The sequence below is a fragment of the Xenopus laevis genome, chromosome 5L (assembly GCF_017654675.1).
Source record: "Xenopus laevis strain J_2021 chromosome 5L, Xenopus_laevis_v10.1, whole genome shotgun sequence".
NCBI classification, from domain to species: domain Eukaryota; kingdom Metazoa; phylum Chordata; class Amphibia; order Anura; family Pipidae; genus Xenopus; species Xenopus laevis.
The window spans coordinates 44,083,786-44,105,327 of NC_054379.1; the positions used below are offsets into that span (position 1 = coordinate 44,083,786).

The 21,542-nt window shown below is 37.9% G+C and overlaps 1 protein-coding gene across 1 annotated transcript in view; it reads right to left on the minus strand.

Moving 5' to 3' along the window:
• Window positions 1–21,542, minus strand: part of vta1.L (vesicle (multivesicular body) trafficking 1 L homeolog) — a 117,155-nt gene that overhangs the window by 37,559 nt on the left and 58,054 nt on the right. Inside the window, 2 exon segments of the mRNA NM_001094264.1 lie at window positions 13,631–13,706; window positions 17,390–17,517. Of these exon segments, the coding sequence (NP_001087733.1) occupies window positions 13,631–13,706; window positions 17,390–17,517 (204 nt within the window).

The following is a 21,542-nucleotide window of genomic DNA, read 5'->3' on the forward strand; positions in this document are numbered from 1 at the left end:
TTCAAATGGTTCAGGAACCTCTGCCATTGGCTCCTACATGACCTCAACAGGTTTTAGATGGTGTATTTTTGGATTTGAGCTATTTCTTGCACCAGGGCATAATACATCTCGAAAAATGTTACTCTTGAAAACTTGAATTTTTCATGGAGAAAACAACTCGACCCTTAATAAATCTGTCCCTAAAACTTTAAAGCAAGATGGGGAGGCCAAAGAAAAGTAGACGCGCATCAAGGAAAGTGGGGGAGACAGCGTTCACCCGCTACCGGCTGATCCTTCACTTTCGCTCTGGCCGCGGGACTAAACATCCAGAAAGCATTGCAGCACCTTTGGATCTCATCACCGGAATATACAAGGACTTCCTACCAAACTTGGTCTCTTCATAAAATCCAAACATTATTAGTGCATTTAAAAGCATACAATTGGTTGAAGAGGGCAGGGGAGAGCACGGCTTAACACATTTTGTAGTCACGAAACGTGTTAAGCTGTGTGAAAATCTATTTCCTATTTTTGGTATGTTATTCATATATACGGTATATATAAAAGAAGAGGAACCATGGAGGAGCACTGCCTAAACATACGTAGATAGCAACTTGCCCGGGTGCTGCTAAATAAGGTAAAAAAAATTAAATAGTACCACACTCAATGGGAGTACTTGTGAAAAATCTAAATTTATTGGGGAAAAAAAACACCAACTGTGCTCTTTCTCAAGGATGGCAATTTCCTTGAGTAAATGATTTATGCAGCAGTTTTCTAGTTGACTGTTCTCATGTATTTTATAACCACTCTATTTTTATATTTATATGTTGTTGAACATTTGGTGATGACTTTTTCTGTGTATACCAATAATAATTATTTAATTGAAATTGTTTTGAGTGGGCAGGCTAATCATGTACAAATGAAAGAGTCTTTGTTACCTACGTCTCCTAAAGAAAATCTTAACAAAGAGTCATTCATTCTTACACATGGTGGAACTGCCTTGTCATCATAGCTCACTAGGAATTAAAGTAATAACTAAGACAGTAAAAAAAAGTGTAACATAAAATCATTATTCCTTTTTTTTTTTTTTTTTTACTTTAAGGGGCACATTTACTAAGCTCGAGTGAAGGATTCGAATGAAAAAAACTATGAATTTCGAAGTATTTTTTTGGGTACTTCGACCATCGAATAGGCTACTACGACCTTCGACTTCAATTAGAATGATTCAAACTAAAAATCATTCGACTATTCGATAGTCGAAGTACTGTCTCTTTAAAAAATACTTTGACTACATACTTCGGCAGGTTAAACCTACCGAGGTACAATGTTAGCCTATGGGGACCTTCCCCGTCACTTTTCTAACCTTTTTTTGATCAAAGAAAAATCCTTTGATCAATAGCTTAATAGCTATTATAGCTTAAAATCGTTTGAATCGTTCGATTAGAAGGATTTTTACTTCGATCGATCAAAGTATTTGCGCTAAATCCTTCGAATTCGAATATCGAGGATTTAACTTCGAGGGTCGAATTCGAGGGTTAATTAACCTTCGATATTCGACCCTTGATAAATGTGCCCCATAGTGTTGAGGCGCTAATCAGAGACTGTTCCCTTTTTACACCACTTACAAATATATGGAATAAGACTTTCCAAAACCTAGAAGGACTCTTTCTACATTGGATAAGTTGCACAAGGTTAGCATACAATTTAGAATTACAGTTTATTCATAAACATGTTTCATAATATAGGTTCAGTAAATATATATGATTACAGTTTTAAATGACATAATGTACCTCTATGAATAAAATGTTAATTTTTTTTATCCTTTGATGCAAAATATACATACAAATTATGTGCTTTCTGAGATAATGTCAAAGACCCACGTCACGTGGCTGAAACGCATCAAGGGTCATTGACAAATGCCTGGCCTAGACACAAGTTTAAGAACAGTATCTTTGCAAACTCATGCCCTTAAAGAAGAACTAAGAAGCCCTTCCATTACCCTCATAGTGCTCCCCCCCTGCTTCTGTTCCATATAGTGCATTAGTGAAAAATGTGGAAGGAACTAGTCACATCAGGGGGGTTTAGTTCTCCTTTAATGCTCATTCATGTAGCACTTGCATCTGAGCCAGATCTGCATTCTACACAGAGACACACACATACACTAACACACAATATTCTGGGGGCCCATATATAAAAAAAAAAGTCCCAGACATACACTTTAGGCCAGTTCCAGTGATGGAGCTGAGGGGGATGCACATGTGCCAATCAGGAAAGAAGGGGTGCAGCACCAGACTGAAATACGTCCTTGACTCTGCACCTCAAGCTGCATACCTGCCAACATTTTGGAAATAGAAAGAGGGACAAAAAGAGTTGCCCTGCAGAGCGGGCAAACATTTTTCGACCACGCCCATTTTTGTGGCCACACCCCTTACTTACCATGTTCATTTTACAAAATTTGGCAGGTTATGAAAGTTTGAACACATTTCTGTGTTTTTTTGACCTTTAAACTGTGAGTCTAACTTCTCCCAAGAGACATGTTTATCTTAATTGTTACAATTACTTATTTGCTTATCTCAACCTTGTTACAAATGTATCTTTGTGCACCTGGTGGCTGTTCTATTGAGTTAGAAACTTTGTATCTTTTTTCTGGCTGTTCAGTGCAGGAGATCAAAGAGAAAGTTGGGACATTTCAGTAACAAGCCAGGCCTGCGAGTTAAGCTGTCAAAAGCGGGACTGTCCCACTCAAAACAGGATAGTTGGGAGGTATACATGCTGGATGAAAAAATCTGATGTGAGCTGTAACGTGCAGCAGCACTAGTAGGTGCAATCCTGTACTTACTGTGTATCGTAAGTCTATGTGCCTCCCCATCAGTGATGAGCGGGTTGCAAAAATCTCTACCCGACCCAAACCTACAAAATGTTTCCATTGTAGGACTCACCACATCAGTGGTGTGAGTCATAAAAAGCCATATCTCAGAAAACACAGCCACTACAGTATTGTAGTACCCCATTATGACCAGCACCAACCATGGAGGCCCAAAATTCTGCCCAAACTCACCCAACCCGGGTCAGCCTGCACATCTCTACTCCCGAGCCTGCTCCTCATTTAAGCAGCTGTATCCTGCCCCCTTTTCAGTACTAGTTCAATGAGTAGGGTTTGAGCTGAACATATTTTTTGCCTACAAAATGTGAGCGTAGCTTCTGATTTTGCCCTGTTTAGTTTTTAGTACACAAAATAACAAAAACATACTCATTTGCATATAAAAAATATATGCAAATGACTACTACATAGGGTTGCCACCTGACCAGTTTCACATATACTTCATATGCTATGCATGCACCCCAGCATTCATACATCATTTTATCCTCATCTGTCCCTGAAGAAACTCTCTCATATTTATTCATTTCATCAGCAATGCTTCATTTTTTCCTATTCCATATAATCACATTCAGCTATATTTTCTCTTTATTTGCCACTTATATGAACTGTATTTTAAGCATTACACAGGACCAATTACCCTATAAAAATATAAACAAGTCCTCTTGTGATAATCAAGCAAAATAAACTTATCAAGCAAAATAAACTTCAAATAGTCCACAAACCTGTTATTCAGAAGACTCCAAAATACTGCACTGACTTAATTGTTCTCAGAAAATTAAGACAGAACAATTTAAATACAAATGATTATACTTCGCTGTAAAGGAGAACTAAAGCTTAAAGGACCAGTAACATAAAAAAAATGTTTAAAAATTCGTTAGTGCACAACGAAAAATAAACACTAAGACAAAAGAAACTTTTAAATAGCAAAGCCTTTATTAAAAAATAACTTACAGAATGTCCACTTCCTGTCTGCTTCAGAAACGGCGAAAAGGCGACCATCCATCCTGCAACAATCAATTTCTTCTCCCTGGCTAGTCACTGACAGGCATCGCTTTCATCCACCTGCTGCTGTGTGTCTGTGGCTGCTGCTCCCGCTGTTTGCCCGTGACTGGCTGCTGACACTGCTCCCTGCGCTGACTCTGCCAAGCCGTCCCTTTCCCATGGTCCGAGCGCAGCCGACACTTCAGTACTTGTGGCGGCGTAGTGCAGGAAGCGGAGGGGTAGCGGCTGGGGCAGGGAGTGGTGGAGGCCCGGGCAGTCCGCAGCTCGGCGCTACCACCTGTGACTGCCCCAACTGCCATGAAGCTGAGGTTCTGTCCCGCCGGTGCCGGCGATTCATGTGCAGCTGCTGCGCCAATGAGTGCGCAAAGCTTTCTGCGGCCAATGAGTCACTGTTGCATCAGCCTGGCGCTGAGTGTTTTTACGCCGCCACCAGTACTGAAGTGTCGGCTGCGCTCGGACCATGGGAAAGGGATGGCTTGGCAGAGTCAGCGCAGGGAGCAGTGTCAGCAGCCAGTCACGGGCACACAGCGGGAGCAGCAGCCACAGACACACAGCAGCAGGTGGATGAAAGCGATGCCTGTCAGTGAATAGCCAGGGAGAAGAAATTGATCGTTGCAGGATGGATGGTCGCCTTTTCGCCGTTTCTGAAGCAGACAGGAAGTGGACATTCTGTAAGTTATTTTTTAATAAAGGCTTTGCTATTTAAAAGTTTCTTTTGTCTTAGTGTTTATTTTTCGTTGTGCACTAACGAATTTTTAAACATTTTTTTTTTTATGTTACTGGTCCTTTAAATAAAGAAATAGGCTAGAAAAGTTGTATATAATGTTTTGGGCTTCTGTACCAACCCAACATCTAACATTTGTGTGGGTGAGCATTTAGGGAATAGTGATCATAACATGGTCTCCTTTGAGATTCTGTTGCAGAAGCAATTCTATAAGGGAGTAACTAAAACACTAAATTTCAGACGTGCAAACTTTGACAGTATAAGGGCATCTCTGCAGCATATTAAGTGGGAAATGCTTTTCACAGGGTTAAACACAGAACAAAAATGGGAAGTCTTTAAAATGCTGCTTAATAAATACAGTATACTTGTCAGTATATTCCACTTGTAAGCAAGGAACGTCGTTCCAAAGCAAAACCTTTTTGGTTCAATAGAAGCGTTGGTGTTGAGGTGGGTAAGAAAAGACATGCTTTTAAGGCTTTCAAGTTAGCTGGTACAGCCGAAACATTTATAAGGTACAAGGAGGCCAATAAATCATACAAAGAAGCTATAAGGCAAGCTAAAATTGCTATAGAAAAGGATATTGCAGCAAGCAGTAAAAAAAATCCAAAATTATTTTTTAAATATGTTAATAGTAAAAAAATGAAGCAGGAAGGGGTGGGACCCTTACTATCAGAGGGGGGTCAGCTGGTTGATGAAAACAAAATAAAAGCGCAGATTCTGAACTCATATTTTTCATCTGTCTACACAAATGAGGAACCAGTAAGTGAAGGTTTCCTTCTTAACAGTCCCAATTCTAGTAATACAACTAATGATGCATGGTTCACACATGAAGAAATTCAAAAGCGACTAGAACATGTTAAGATTAACAAAGGTCCAGGGCCAGATGGTATTCATCCCAGGGTAATTAGCAAGTTTAGCTCTGTGACTGCCAAACCTCTTTACTTAATTTTTCAGGATTCATTGAGATCTGGCATAGTGCCGAGAGACTGGCGAATTGCTAATGTGATGCCTCTATTCAAAAAAGGATCCCGTTCTCAGCCTCAAAACTATAGGCCAGTTAGTCTGACGTCAGTGGTAGGAAAGCTTTTCGAAGGGTTAATAAAGGATAAGATACTGGACTTCATAGCAAATCATAATACTATGGTTTTATGCGTAATAGATCTTGCCAGACTAACTTAATTTCTTTTTATGAGAATGTATGTAGAGACCTCAATTCTGGGATGGCAGTGGATGTGATTTACTTAGACTTTGCTAAAGCATTTGATACAGTGCCACACAAAAGGTTACTGGTTAAATTAAGGAATGTTGGCCTGGAACATAGTATTTGTACCTGGATAGAGAACTGGCTAAAAGATAGACTACAAAGAGTGGTGGTAAATGGAACATTTTCTAATTGGACCAGTGTTGTTAGTGGAGTACCGCAGGGCTCTGTACTAGGTCCCTTGCTTTTCAACTTGTTTATTAATGACCTGGAGGTGGCCATTGAAAGTACTGTTTCTATTTTTGCAGATGATACTAAATTGTGCAGAACTATAGGTTCCATGCAGGATGCTGCCACTTTGCAGAGTGATTTGTCTAAACTGGAAAACTGGGCAGCATACTGGAAAATGAGGTTCAATGTTGATAAATGCAAGGTTATGCACTTTGGCAAAAATAATATAAATGCAAGTTATACACTAAATGGCATTGTGTTGGGAGTTTCCTTAAATGAGAAGGATCTAGGGGTCTTTGTAGATAACACGTTGTCTAATTCTGGGCAGTTTCATTCTGTGGCTACTAAAGCAAATAAAGTTCTGTCTTGCATAAAAAAGGGCATTAACTCAAGGGATGAAAACATAATTATGCCTCTTTATAGGTCCCTGGTAAGGCCTCATCTGGAGTATGCAGTTCAGTTTTGGACTCCAGTCCTTAAGAGGGATATAAATGAGCTGGAGAGAGTGCAGAGACTAAGTGCAACTAAATTGGTTAGAGGGACGGAAGACTTAAATTATGAGGGTAGACTGTCAAGGTTGGGGTTGTTTTCTCTGGAAAAAAGGCGCTTGCGAGGGGACATGATTACACTTTACAAGTACATTAGAGGACATTATAGACAAATAGCAGGGGACCTTTTTACACATAAAGTTTATCACCGTACCAGAGGCCACCCCTTTAGACTAGAAGAAAAGAACTTTCATTTGAAGCAACATAGGGGGTTCTTCACAGTCAGGACAGTGAGGTTGTGGAATGCACTGCCGGGTGATGTTGTGATGGCTGATTCAGTTAATGCCTTTAAGAATGGCTTGGATGATTTTTTGGACAGACATAATATCAAAGGCTATTGTGATACTAAGCTCTTTAGTTAGTATAGGTATGGGTATATAGAATTTAATTAAAAGTAGGGAGGGGTGTATGTATGGATGCTGGGTTTTCATTTGGAGGGGTTGAACTTGATGGACTTTGTCTTTTTTCAACCCAATTTAACTATGTAACTATGTAACTTTGTAAGGCAGCCATCATGCCCAGTGATTTTGCCTGGGCATGTGCTTTCAGAAAGAGCCAGTGCTGCACTATGGATCTGATTTCTGACAGGCTGTTGTTTCTCCTACTCAATGTAACTGAAAGAGTCGCAGTGGGACATGGATTTTTTCTATGGAGTGCTGTTCTTAGATCTACCAGGGAGCTGTTATTTTGTGTCAGGAAGCGGTTATCTGGTTACCTTCCCATAGTTCTGCTGATGGGCTGCTGGGGGGAGGGGGTTGATATCATTCCAACTTGCAGTGCAGCAGGAAAGAGTGACTGAAGTTTATCAGAGCACATGACTGGGGGCACCTGGGAAACTGTCAATATGTCTAGGCCCATGGCTGATTCAAAGTTAAATATAAAAATCTGTTTGCTCTTGTGGATTTCAGTGCAGAAGTCTGCTGGAGCAGCACTATTAACTGATGCATTTTGAGGGAAAAAAAACGTTTTCCCATGACAGTATCACTTTAAGTCTACTAGAAAATCATGTAAACATTAAATAAACCCAAAAGGCCGGCTTTGCCTCCAATAAGGATTAATTATATCTTAGGTGAGGAGAAGTACAAGGTACTGTTTTATTATTAAAGAGAAGAAATCATGTCTAAAAATTTGGATTATTTGGATAAAATAGAGTCTATGGGAGATGTCCTTTCTATAATTTGGAGCTTTTTGAATATGGGGTTTCTGGATAACGATCCAATAACTGTATAAAACATGGCATTTTTAGACATATTCATTTTTAGGGTTTAGTTCTTCTTTAAAGGGATAAGTGATTTAGAATAGCTTTCAACCATTAAAAGGACAATTTTAGGATTAAGTTTTGAAGTGTGGGAGATATTTGTTGAAATAAAGTTCTCAGTCTGAACGTGCCAAAGTCTGCTGCAAATGGTTATTGCAGACACTGGAAAACAATGCAATTATACTGACAGACTTTCTAAAAGAGCCCAGCAAATTCTTCCAGCAACATTAGTACGTTCATAAAACTAGATTTAATGGGAAAACATGCTTCTGTTAGAGCTGCTAATAAAAAGACAGTTGCCAAACAGTCTATATGTAACAAGTCTGCTTTAGTACCAGGATCCTGTTCAAAATATTTTTTCAACAAACAGCGAAATTAGTGAAATGTATGAGAAACACATGACAGAAAAATGTGGCATGCTAAGAAATGTTCAAGGCCAAAGAACTGCAGGCTACTTGTTAGACCCATATTCTGCATAGAGTAGAAGAAATGTCAATGAGGAAACGACAATCATTTTCATTAACTCGGCGATTTTAATCAAAATAAAGACAAGACTTGCACATGTGCATACACACACACACCATTAAACATGCAGGACCAGATCAGGCTCATCTGAATGTTCCCAGGACTACAGAAACCTGTCTGGAGAGGACCACATTGGCATACCATTGCTGACCTCATCTCATGGGTTTATGGCCTATATAATTTTCAGCTAGATATCAGTTGGGTAGGACCTCCTGAAGGTCCCATAAACGACCACCTTTACAAAAGAAAAGAGCTGCTGGAACAACCAATCCTTAACAAATAGCACAATGGCAACGCTACCTGCTAGTGGTGTGCTCTGGTCATCTAGCTCTTGCGCCTGCCTTGCCCTAGTTTCTGCCCTCTGTAAGACCAGGAGATTTGGTGCTCTTAAATGGGTTGTTCACTTTTGAGTTAACCTTTTGTATGATGTAGAGAGTGGTATTCTGAGACAATTTGCAATTGGTTTTCATTTTTTATTATTTGTGGTTTTTCAGTTATTTAGATTTTACTCTGGCACAACCAGCTCTTCCATTTGCAATTTCAATCTGGTTGCTAGGGTACAAATTGTTGGAAAACAACAGACAGAGATTATTCCAGTGGATGTTACTTAATGCAGGGAGGATCTATTGTTGCTTAGCAATGTGATGTCATGTTTGACCTTTAACCCTGTGTGATTTTCTTCTTCCTGTTCCTGTTGCAGACATGTTATGCTGAGTTCTATAAAGCAACCAAGTTACTGTTCACACAGAAGTTGAAGTGTCTGTTCTCACTTACAGAGAAGCTGCACTTGCAGTTCAGATCAGCTCTCACAAATTATGAAATGTTATGAATAAAATAGGGCCTGAATAGAAAGTAGAGTAATAAAAAGTGGCAATAAAAGTGTAGCCTTGCAGAGCATTTGTTTATAGATTAGTTCAGTTACCCCCATTTGAAAGCTGGAAAGAGTCAGAAGAAGAAGGCAAATAATTTAAAAATTATAAAAAAAAGAAAACATGAAGACGAATTAAAAAGTTGATTAGAATTGGGCATTCTATATTTAAAAAAAAGAAAAAAGAAAAAGTAATACCACCACTGGAGCCCCTGCAGGAATAGCTATAGCTTCCGTGAAAAGTTACCTTTTCCTGCAGAAACTTGCTCCTGAGATTGTCCATAACTGAAGCAGTTATCACAAACGTAATTTAATCAACATGGACTTGTAAAGGCACATTGTTTTGCCTTGTTTTACAATGTGGAGCACAGCTCTTGTAATTAGACTCATATGTAACTCTGCCCATCCAGTCAGCTTGCCGTTACCATAAAAGTTCTTCTGGGAATATAGCAAACTCAATGGACCATTGTACCCACATTAATAGAAGTCACTGCCAGTTTGAAAGCAGACCAATAATGCAACAAAGTCTCTTCAAAACACATAAAACCACATTAGGGAGTGCTCTTTGAGGCCACAATAGTGAGATATTTTTAGTGTGACCATTTGAAACAATATAATAGCTTGTTAAATGTTAATGTTATTCAAAGTGCTAATTTAAATGGTAGGAAACAAATCTGCATATAAATTACAAAGGCAGATTAAGTTTATATACAATTGTCTATCTAAATACTGAACAACAGGGATAAAGTTTATTAATCGCCTGAGCATAATTATATTAAAAAAGCCAATGATAAGGAAGCTGTAAAAAGAGGATTTATCCCAAGAATGTAGGCTTCAAAATGACTTAGCAACACACACAACTTTTTGGAAGTTTTCATGTCTATGTTAAGATTTGCATTAATTTCTTTCTATGAACCTACTTTATATCTGCCAACATTATAAATGAAAATTTGAGTTGCTATAGGTCCCCTCCTTCAGCCTTGACCATAGCCAGTTAAAAAGATTGTTCACCGTCCAAACACTTTTTCAGTTGAATTGTTTTCAGATTGTTCTCCGGAAATAAAGACTTTTTTTCAATTGCTTTCCATTTCTTTTTTTACAGTTTTTCCAATATCTAAGTTTAAAATTGAATGTTCCCGTCTCTGGTGTTTCAGCCTGGCAAATCAGCAATTAATGTGCAGATTCTGAAAAGTTACTATTTTGCATCATTTAGCTGATACATCTGGAGTATTAGGAACTATTGTATCAATTCTAACAGCTGCCTTTAAAGGAGTGGTTCACTTTTAACTTTTAGTATGTTATAGGATGGCTAATTCTAAGATACCTTTCAACTGGCGTTCATTTTTTCTTTTTTTAATTATTTGCCTTCATCTTCTTTCCAGTCAATGACCCCATTTAAAAACAAATGCTCTGTAAGGCTAAAAAATGTATTGTTACTTTTTAATTACTCATATTTATTTATATTCAGGCCTCTCCAATTCATATTCAAATCAATGCATGGTTGCTAGAATATTCTGGACCCTAGCAACTAGGGTGACATTGCAAACCGGAGAGCTGCTGAATAAAAAGCTAAATAACTCAAAAACAAATAAAAATGAAAATCAATGGCAAATTGTCTCAGAATATCACTCCCTACAGCATACTAAAAGCTAATTTAATGAAATTCAGGGATTCTGCTCATGTATCAATTTAGAGAGTTGGCGACCCCCGCTCCCAGAGTAGCTTTAGTAAGGTGAACACTGAAACACTTCAATATTAGAAGAACTGTGAAACATAGAAAATAGAAAGTAATTGGAAAAGTCTGGTGAACTATCTGAAGCCAACTGAAATGAAAAAAGTGCTGGAAGGTGAACAACCCCTTTAAAGGAACAGTTCAGTGTAAAAATAAAAACGGGGTAAATAGATAGTATGTGCAAAATAAAATTTTTTTATAATATAGTTAGTAAGCCAAAAATCAAATCTATAAAGGCTGGAGGGACTGGATGTCTAACATAACAGAACAGCACACTACTTCCTGCTTTGCAGCTCTCTAACTCTGAGTTAGTCAGCACCTTGAAGGGGGGGGCACATGGGACAAAACTGTTCAGTGAGTTTTTAATTGATCCTTAGCATTTAGCATTCAGCTCAGATTCAAAAGCAAACATTATGACTCATATGACCCCCCCCTCAAGTCACTGATTGGTTATTGCCTGGTAACCAATCAGTGAAAATCAACAGAACTGAAAAGCAGGAAGTTGTATTCTGTTCTGTTCTGTTCTGTTACACAGTCACTCCAGCCTTTATAGATTACATTTTTGGCTAACTAATTTTGCACATCTTTTTACCCAGTTTTTATTTTTATACTGAAGAATTCCTTTAAATCTACTTCCCAGCAAACTCCGGCGGTTGTTTAGGCAGGTTTAGTGCATCTGAGTCTTCACTACAAACTGCAAATCTGCCTTAGCCATACATCTGTATTAAAGCAGAACATACAGAGCTTATACAAAAGGAATTCCTGTGACTATTCTTCAGCGTAGTAAGAAAGGCTACCGCCTCACTATTTCAGTGGAATGGGTAGGATATGCAAGTCTTGAAAATGGCTGTAAACGCACATTTATAACTACCGGTATTAGTCCAAATGTGCATCAGTGCTTGATAAAGATATTTATCATCTTGTAGAAACTAAACCTTCCACCTCAATTCCTTGGATTGCAGTCAGTAATGGAAGCTTATATGACTGCAACAAATATGTAAACTGTAATGCGTATGTTTAGTGAGCTGCTGTTCTTAAAGAAGTATATTGGCATAAACTGTTTAACTAAGAATACAATGCCAAAAGCAACTACTTTGCTCAGGAACTGTAGGAAAGGGAAGACACTATGAGCATGGGACCTGTTATACAGAATGCTCAGTACCTGGGGCTCTCTGTATTACCGATCTTTCTGTAATTTGGATCTTCATACCTTAAGACTAATAGAAAATCATAAAACATTAAATAAACCCAATGGACTGGTTCTGCTTTCAATAAGGATTAATTATATCTTAATCTGGATCAAGTACAAGGTACTGTTTTATTCTTACTGAGAAAAAGGAAATCATTTTTAAAAATATGTATTATTTGGATAAAATGGGGTCTACGGGAGACGGCCTTTCCGTAATTCAGAGCTTTCTGGATAACAGGTTTGCAGATAACGGATCCCGTAAACATTCACATTAAAACTTGATAATAGAAAAGATATAATAAGCATGATGCATTTAGAAGAAAATAACAATCCAAAAAGGGGTGGTTCACCTTTGAGGAAACTTTTAGTATGCTATAGAATGACCAATTCCTAGCAACTTTGCAATTTATATTTTATTGTTTTTGATTTATTTGCCTTTTTCTTCTAACTTCTGACTTACAGTTTTCAAATGGGGGTCACTGACCCCATCTAAAAAAACAAATGCTCAGTAAGGCTGCATATGCATTTTTATTGCTACTTTTTATTACTTTGCTTTCTATTCAGGCCCTCTCCTATTCATATTTCAGTCTCGTATTCAAATCAATGCAAGGTGCTAGGGTCATTTGGACCCAAAAAAAAACCAATTGCAAATTGTCAGAGAATATCACTCTCTACTCATACTATGAAGTTAATTTAAAATTGAACAATCCCTTTAATAAACAGATAAGAACTCCTATACATAGCTTTATAGCATTACTAAAACTCACTGTTTTCCCTCACAGCTTTGATCATTATTCTATGTAGGGAAGCTCAAGGAAGCATGATAAAGAAAACAGAAAGAATACCAATTCTGAAATCTCCCTAACAAAACATGTGCAAACGTGTTATTTTCACTACTCCTGTTTCTGTAGAAAAATATGACTGAAAAAGCGAAGTGGTTGTTAACTCAGTGAATCTAACTCATGGAGCTGTGAAATACTTATCGACTTATCGAGTATATCTGCCACTTCCTATTAATGGCAACGGAAAGGACCAATGGTATCCTATGGTACACAAATATCACCTGAAACAATTGCCTGTTGCTGGCTTCTTGCGAGGATTCTCATTACTGTCAGTGGAAAGTGACCTGCGGATGCCTTTTCCCTTGGAGTTCAGTTTTTACTTAAGTCAGCCAAATATAACATAGGTGGAAATTCACAAAACAGATGTCATTTTAATCTGGAATATTAACTCATAGTCACAAGTAAGCAATTAGGTCAGATTGGGCAACTGTCTTAAGAATAAAGAAAGCTAAATAGCCTTATCCGACGACGCTTTTTGAATAAAATGAGCCATTTCCCCTATTCCCTATACAACAAATTTAATATAAAGAAAAAGATCTAAATTCTTTAGTATGTTTTGTGACAAATTTTGATTGCAATATTTTTCAGAGTAACTCAACAGTACGTCAAACCAGTCCATCCTTTTTGAAGAATAAAAATAGCTTGATGCTTACCTCCTCGGTAAGCTCTCCAAATACTGCGAGTGTGTCAAGAAGAAGACTAGCGGTATAGAAAGATTTCACCATATTTCTGAAAAGAAAGATAACACAGAATTGTGTTTTACGTTGTCATAACAAAGGTCTAGAGCATGACAAGAAGCTGCAATCATAGCTTGAAAAGCAGACACAACCTCTGTATATATTTCTTGTTCTCTCATCTAATGAACTGTTTAATCTGTTTTAAGATTTGTACACTATGGGACTTGAACCATAATAAAATACCATTATGTAAACATAGGGGGGTTATTTATTAAGTGTCGAGTTGTGTTTTCTCCGAAAAATTCAGAAAGTAGCTTTCAGTAAAAACTAGAATTTTGGGGGGGGGGAAATGCAATTTTTTTTTAGATTTATTATGCGTCAAAGCTGGAAATAGCTTGAATCCGAAAATACTTCAGCTAAAACCTGTCAAGGTCATGTAGAAGTCAATGGCAGAGGGATTCCTTGAACTATTTGAAGATGTTTGTAGCCTTCATGTTTTTTGGGCTTTTTTCTGTGGTTTTCGGTAGAAAACCTGCTAAATTTGAGCGATTCAAGTTTTTTTTTTTTGCGGAAAACTCAATAAATTAGAGTACAGTAGAACCCCCATTTTACATTTTTGAGGGGACCAGAAAAAAATGGTGTAAAATCCAGGAAAATGTATTATGCATAATATATATAGATGGGACCACAAAACAACAATGTAAAATGAGGGAAAACTTAAAATCAGGGGATGTAAAATTGAGGTTCTACTGTGTTTGAGTTTTCACCCCGATTACGCGAATTAATGTTTTTTTCATAAATAAGAAAACATTCGAGTTATGAGTTCATTTGAGGTATAAAAAACCTCACAAACACGACCTTTGATAAATAACCCCCTTAATGTAGCCTATTTATAAAAGGATGTATTTTAAAGGGAGAGATGTAATGTGGATATGCTGGGCCCCCCCCCCCCGCAAAAAAAAAAATCTTTGGAGGGGCCCAGTGTACTCTCCAAACTACCTGCCCAGCCTCCTGACTGCTTGTGTGAGTGTGTTCCTACCTGCTGGCCCCAAATTTTGTGGTGCCTGTGGTACAGGCTGCAATAGTTAAGCCACTGTATGTGGTAGCCCACCTCCAAAAAACTTTTATAACAACCAGGGGCGATCCTGGCCCCTTCGCCTCCAGAGGCGCCCCCCCTCCCCCGTGCGCTTACCTTTTGGCACCTGAGAGGGTCCAGGGGGGGTTCACAAGGGCAGTAGAGAGGGCCAGTAAGCTAGCACAGAGAGCCTAACTGCTCTCTCTGTGCTAGAAGAGCCAAATTTCCGGTTTGAAAACCGGAAATTCGGCTCTTAAAGTACCAGGAGCTGCATTTTTGCCGCCCCTGGGACCTAGTGGAGCGCTGCCACCTGAGGACACAACCTCAACTCATTGGCGAAGCGCCCCGGATAACCCCAATCTAATTTAATTATTTACAATTTTTTAAAACCTATTTAAAAAGGAAACTGGATTTTTCCCTTTCTCATATGTATTTATATCAGCTTTACATAGATATTCACTGGTTTAGTCCAATGAAGAATAGGGGTAGAAACAAAAGCAAGTGAAGTAGATTTATATGGAAACTGGGTAGTAAGTAATACTGCATAATATGTAAGTGTGTAGAGCCTGTTTTCTTTACAGACTCATCAAAGCTTTTTTCCCAATACAGTGGTTTTTACATGGAGAAGACATGCAAGAAGTGGCACAGAAACCTGTTTATGAATATGCCACTCTGTACTTAATCTAACCTAACCTCTGCCAGATTGAAGTAGAGGTGTATAGGGGCTTATGCTGAGAATTAAGGGTGAAATGTGGTGTGCATTCTTGAACAGTGTATATTCTGTATATATGATGAAACATGCTGTAACAAAATCACTGAACACAACAATTTAAAAGATAAGTATACCCCAGTACAGTGTAGGTCTCTATAAAAATATATCGCATTAAACAGATCATATGTAAAACCCTGCTTCGTGCAAATAAACCATTTCCATAATAATATACTTTTTAAGTAGTATGTACCAATTGGTAATCCTAAATAGAAAATTGCCATTTTAAAAATAAGGAATGATTCATGGTGCACACAAACAAACCATACATATTAGGTCACATGAGCCAATTAACAGACAGAGTTCTGTCTTTTGCTTCCACACTTCTTCCTGTTACAGTTAGAGTTGTAGTATTTCTAGTCAGGTGATCTCTGAGGCAGCACACAGACCATCACAAAATGGTGGTTTAAGGCAAGAGATGCAAAAGGGCAATATATATATATATATATATATATATATATATATATATATATATATATATATATATATATATATATATATATATATATACATATATATACATATATATACACACACACCAGTTATATATATATATACACCAGTTCGTTAAGATTCTTAAATATGTCACTTAATTTGATATGGCAAGGCATTCGACGGCAGACGGCACTTCTGAAAAAAGAGGGTTTATTGGAAATCCTGCTGGAATACACCTAACGCGTTTCGGGAGTTATCCCTTAATCATAGGTTTGGAACCTATGATTAAGGGATAACTCCCGAAACGCGTTAGGTGTATTCCGGCAGGATTTCCAATAAACCCTCTTTTTTCAGAAGTGCCGTCTGCCGTCGAATGTCTTGCCATATCAAATTAAGTGACATATTTAAGAATCTTAACGAACTGGTGTATATATATATAACTGGTGTGTGTATATATATATAATAAACCCTCTTTTTTCAGAAGTGCCGTCTGCCGTCAAATGTCTTGCCGTATACACAGTGGGGTCACTGTCTGACTGTGCACCTGATTAGAGGGGAGAGCGGTGAGCTAGTGCGGCCCTTCCCTTTTGTTTGCCTATCTACTTAATTTGATATAAACTGTTACTTAAAGGAAAACTATACCCCCAAAATGAATACTTAAGCAACAGATAGTTTATATCAAATTGAATGACATATTAAAGACTCTTACCAAACTGTAATATATATTTACATAAATATTGCCCTTTTACATCTCTTGCCTTGAACCACCATTTCGTGACTCTATCTGTGCTGCCTCAGAGATCACCTGACCAGAAATACTACAACACTAACTGTCAGGGGTGCTTCACCAATGAGGCAAGTTGAGGCTGTCGCCTCAGGCGGCAGCGCCCCACTAGGTACCAGGGGCAGCAAAAATGCTGCTCCTGGTACTTTAAGAGTGAATTTCCAGGGGAGGGGGGCAGCAGCAAATGCTGCTGCCTCAGGCGGTGGAGGGTCCAGGATCGCCCCTGCTAACTGTAACAGGAAGAAGTGAGGAAGCAAAAGGCAGAACTCTGTCTGTTAATTGGCTCATGTGACCTTACATGTGGTTTGTATGTGTACACAGTGAATCTTACGATCTCAGGGGGCGGCCCTTATTTTTTAAAATGGCAATTTCCTATTCATGATTACCCAATGGCACATACTACTAAAAAAGTATATTATTATGATAATGGTTCATTTACATGAAGCAGGGTTTTACACATGAGCTGTTTTACTCAGTATCTTTTAATAGAGACCTACATTGTTTGGGGGGGTATAGTTTTCCTTTAAGTATTTATTTGGGGGGTATAGTTTTCCTTTAAGCCTCAGTGTAAATGTAATTTATAGTGGGATTTTCAGCTCTACAATTTTGATCATAAAGAAATGGAGTCATTTCCAAGATGCATTAAAATGAACATCTGTATTTAAGACTTACTTATGGAACCTCCCTGCTCTGTCCTCATTATCTGCATAAAGGAACATTTTCAGCGCATAGTTCTCCAAGTGAGCACTGCCAACAATTTCCTGAGTTATAGAGTCACAATCTCCCAGCTGCTTCTTCAACTGCAAAAAAAAAATAATTGAGTAATGAATTAAACAAGAAATATAATATACTGGTATTCTTTATATACAACATTAAAATGTAGCCAGTTATCTTCTCAGAGTGTAATTTGATTTTTTCCTAAACATGTATCTACCATCACATCATCACCCTAAAAGGTATTCCACAAACTGGCTGGCCTCACCGTTAAGTTTCATTGCTTCAAATGAAAGTTTAGTCACTGAAGTCTAAGGGCAAAGACAGACGAGAAGATTCAGGAAAAATGTAGTCGCTCGTGGCAAATCCCCTCCTCTTCGGGTGACTAATTCCCACGAACTGCCTCCCTGCCAGCTAGAATCTAAATTGCCAGCGGGATGGCACTCGGAGTGCTTCGTTTTCCGAAGTCACCTGAAGTTGCCTCATGATGAAACTTCGGAAAACGAAGCGCTCCGAGTGTCATCCTGTCAGTGATTTCAATTCTAGCCGGAGGGGAGGCAGTTTGGAGAGATTAGTTGCCCAAAGTAGAGGCGATTTGTCGCCAGGCGACTAAATCTCCCCGAATCTTCTCATCTGTCTCTGCCCTAAAGGGATGGCCGCTGTATAATTACCAGATCCAAACAAGCATATTTCTTAGCATATTTCCCTGAAGTAGATGAAATAAAACATTGCCATATAGAATATTAAAAAACCCTGCAACACTTTTCTGACGGGGCAACCCCAGTACTTCCAGTCAATGGCTACATAACTGAAGTCACTCATAAAAACAACTTGACTTAGTTATACTGGGTGTTTAGTAGCATAAACCAATTTTAATTACATTTTCTCAGTAACCTTAAGTCCTCTACCCTCCCTGGTGCTGTCCCTCGTAATTCCTTTGGTTCGCAACACTAAATCTAGCTTTGCATAAAGACAAACCCCTCTGCCTTCTCCTAGCACAGAAGACCCCCCTTTCATTGAGGTGCAATCCGTCACTGCTATAAAGATTGTACCCTAAAGAAAAATTAGCCCAGTCATCTAGGAACCCAATCCCTTATTTCCTACAACAAGATATTAGCCATTCAAGCTCTGGAAAACAAAACATTTTTGAAAATACATAATATGTAACTGCAGTACGAACTTGTCCAACCCTTTATGGGGAATTCATTATGCAGCTAACTACAAAAATCATGGATTTTTTGCATCAGAAATTTCAACTTGGGGAATACGTATGGATTCAAGCTTTTGTTAATAGCATCATTGTATGTTCTATTCTGTGCCCAAATTATTGTCCCTAAAACATCATTTTTTCTAGTTACTTTAAGGGGGTTATTTACTAAAGTCCGGACAAGCTTTTTAATGCAAAACTCACATTTATTAAGGTCCAATGCTGCAAAAAGTCAGAATCTGAAAATCTGCCATCTCAGACCTGCCAAGATTGTATATAAGTCAATGTGAGAGGCCCCTATCCTATTTGGAAGTTTATGTGGTCTGCGCTGGAATTCACCTGAAAATCTGACCAAAATATGTGTTTTTTTGGGAAAAAGACAGAAAAAAATAGTGAGATTTGGGTAAAACCTCAGTAAAAAACGGATGATTTGGGTTTCCACTTGATTTTATTGAGTTTTCCCCAGATCCGATTAAATCATGCTTTTAAATAATAAATAAGGTCAAATAGTTTTGTTGGACTTTTTTTATTCAAATAATCAGAAAAATTCAGATTTTAGTGAATAACCCTCCCCATTTGTAAAAACTACTTTTCTCACAAGTACTACACCTCATCATGCTTATGATTCTTGATGCTTATGATTAAGGGATTGATTCGCATAAAGTTTATGAATTTTGCAGGTTATTGCAATAAACCTGCCTTCCTACCGGAGTGCCGTCTTTTTCCTTTGGTATTGAATACTGCACCTCATCAGTAGCATGAATGCAATGTTACAAGCAAGAACCTTTATTATTCTAAGAAGTATGACAACATTTAGATTCTATGAAACCAGTGACTCACAGCAGTTCTATACATAAATGAAGGAGGAGATAGGTTCTGTTTTAGTTTACAGAATTTCCTTTCTTTTTCGTCAGGTCTCCTGATGTTAATAGGCAAAGCTATAACGATCATAGCCGAAAAGAATTCAGTAATGGAGGAGTATGAATTTCAACTGGCATGTCCCCTTATAAAAATCCTCAATGCTGGGCTACAAAGTGGAGGATTTCCTGTTGGATTTATGACTTTAATTGGCTCACTGAAGTGGCCCTTGTCTGTTGTGCTTCCCCCACACTACTGCACAATCTCTAGCTGAAAACAAATGTTTTATAAAGACAACTTTATATTCACTGCCAGGAACCTGGACTTTAATGATTAATAGACTTGGTGATCAAAAAAGAAAATCTAGCTACTTCCCATAACCAGCTACAGCTGTAAATACATGACAGGCCTACATGCGCTTAAGGAAACAATGAGGACCTTTCAACCACTTCCATGTTCTAGGTCTTCTCGTTTGAGAAGTTACACATGAATGTACTGGCCCGCTCTATCAAAATGACACGTTTACAAAAAGAGATGACTAGATGCATGTGGGGATGCCAAATTAGCTATCAACGGGCAGCACACTCATGGATCACTTATAGTCCTATAGGAAATCAAATGAGGCCACAGTCATGACTCATGCTTTACTCAGCTATGCAGCTCCTCTGTGATTTATAGTGCCCTTATATATTATGGGGGGGGGTACATTACTGTCTATATTAATAGGTGCACGCTTGAAGAGAATTAAAAAAATGAAACCCATATTCTATATGTTAAATTTCACAAAATTACTAAAAAGCAGCTACTCTGATCTGGCAAATCTGATACATTACAAAAGAGCCAAAATATAAAAATTTGATAAGTTAAACCATTTGAATAGGATTGGCAAGCCACCTTTCAATCCAGGTTGTTAATTGCAACTGTCAAACCGCCAATTTTACAGCAGGAAAACCCTCCCTCCCCAAAGGGGCTTGACTGGCAGTGGGCCTGTTGGAGCGTAATGTATTATACACAAGTTTGAACTTCTCAATCTTTTTTTTTTTAATACTCCAAGGCCTCGCATACCTATCATAGACACACCCAGGGCTTACTCTTTGAAAAATCTCAACCCAAATGACAATTTCAAATAAATATATAAATATATATAAATATATATATATATATATATATATATATATATATACATACATATAACAATAGAAGTGTTTTTAAAACTCGCTATTTCAGCATTTATTTATTTATTAAGGATCGAGTTGTGTTTTCCCCAAAAATTCAAGTTTTCGAGTTTGTTTTTTTGGTCAAATTTTGGGTTAAAAAGAACTCAAATTTTTTCGAAATTTATTATACCCAAACCCTGGAAATAGCTTGAATCTGAAAATACACCATCTAAAACCTGTCTAGGTCATGTACAAGTCAATGGCAGAGGTCCCTATGTTAAAGGTAACCTGTCATCAGAAAACATGTTTTGGGGCAGCTGGGAAATTGACAATATGTCTAGCCCCATGTCAGATTTCAAAATTGAATATACAAAAATCTGTTTGCTCTTTTGAGAAATTAATTTCAGTGCAGAATTCTGCTGGAGCAGCACTATTAACTGATTCATTTTGAAAAAATAAATTGTTTCCCATGACAGTATCCCTTTAATAACCTTCAATTCAACCATGAACTCACTGAATCTAGTTTTTTCCATTCTGGGGGTTTTTTTTTTTCAAATTAGAAACGATTCGAGTTGTGAGTTAATTTTTGATAAGTAACCCTCTTAATATAAGGACCATTCTGGGAAGGAGACCCATATTAAATCCAACCTCCCTATATATATATATGATGCCAAGCCCTACATACCAACCCTGCATGATTTCTGTACAATGTATGTGTTCTAGCTAGTGTTCATTAGTACAAGTGTGGGATCAGTTATCCGGAAATCCATAATCCAGAAAGCTCCAAATTACGGGGTGGCCATCTTCCATAGACTCCATTTTATCCAAATAATCCAAATTTTAAAAAATGATTTCCATTTTCTCTGTAATTATAAAACAGTACCTTGTA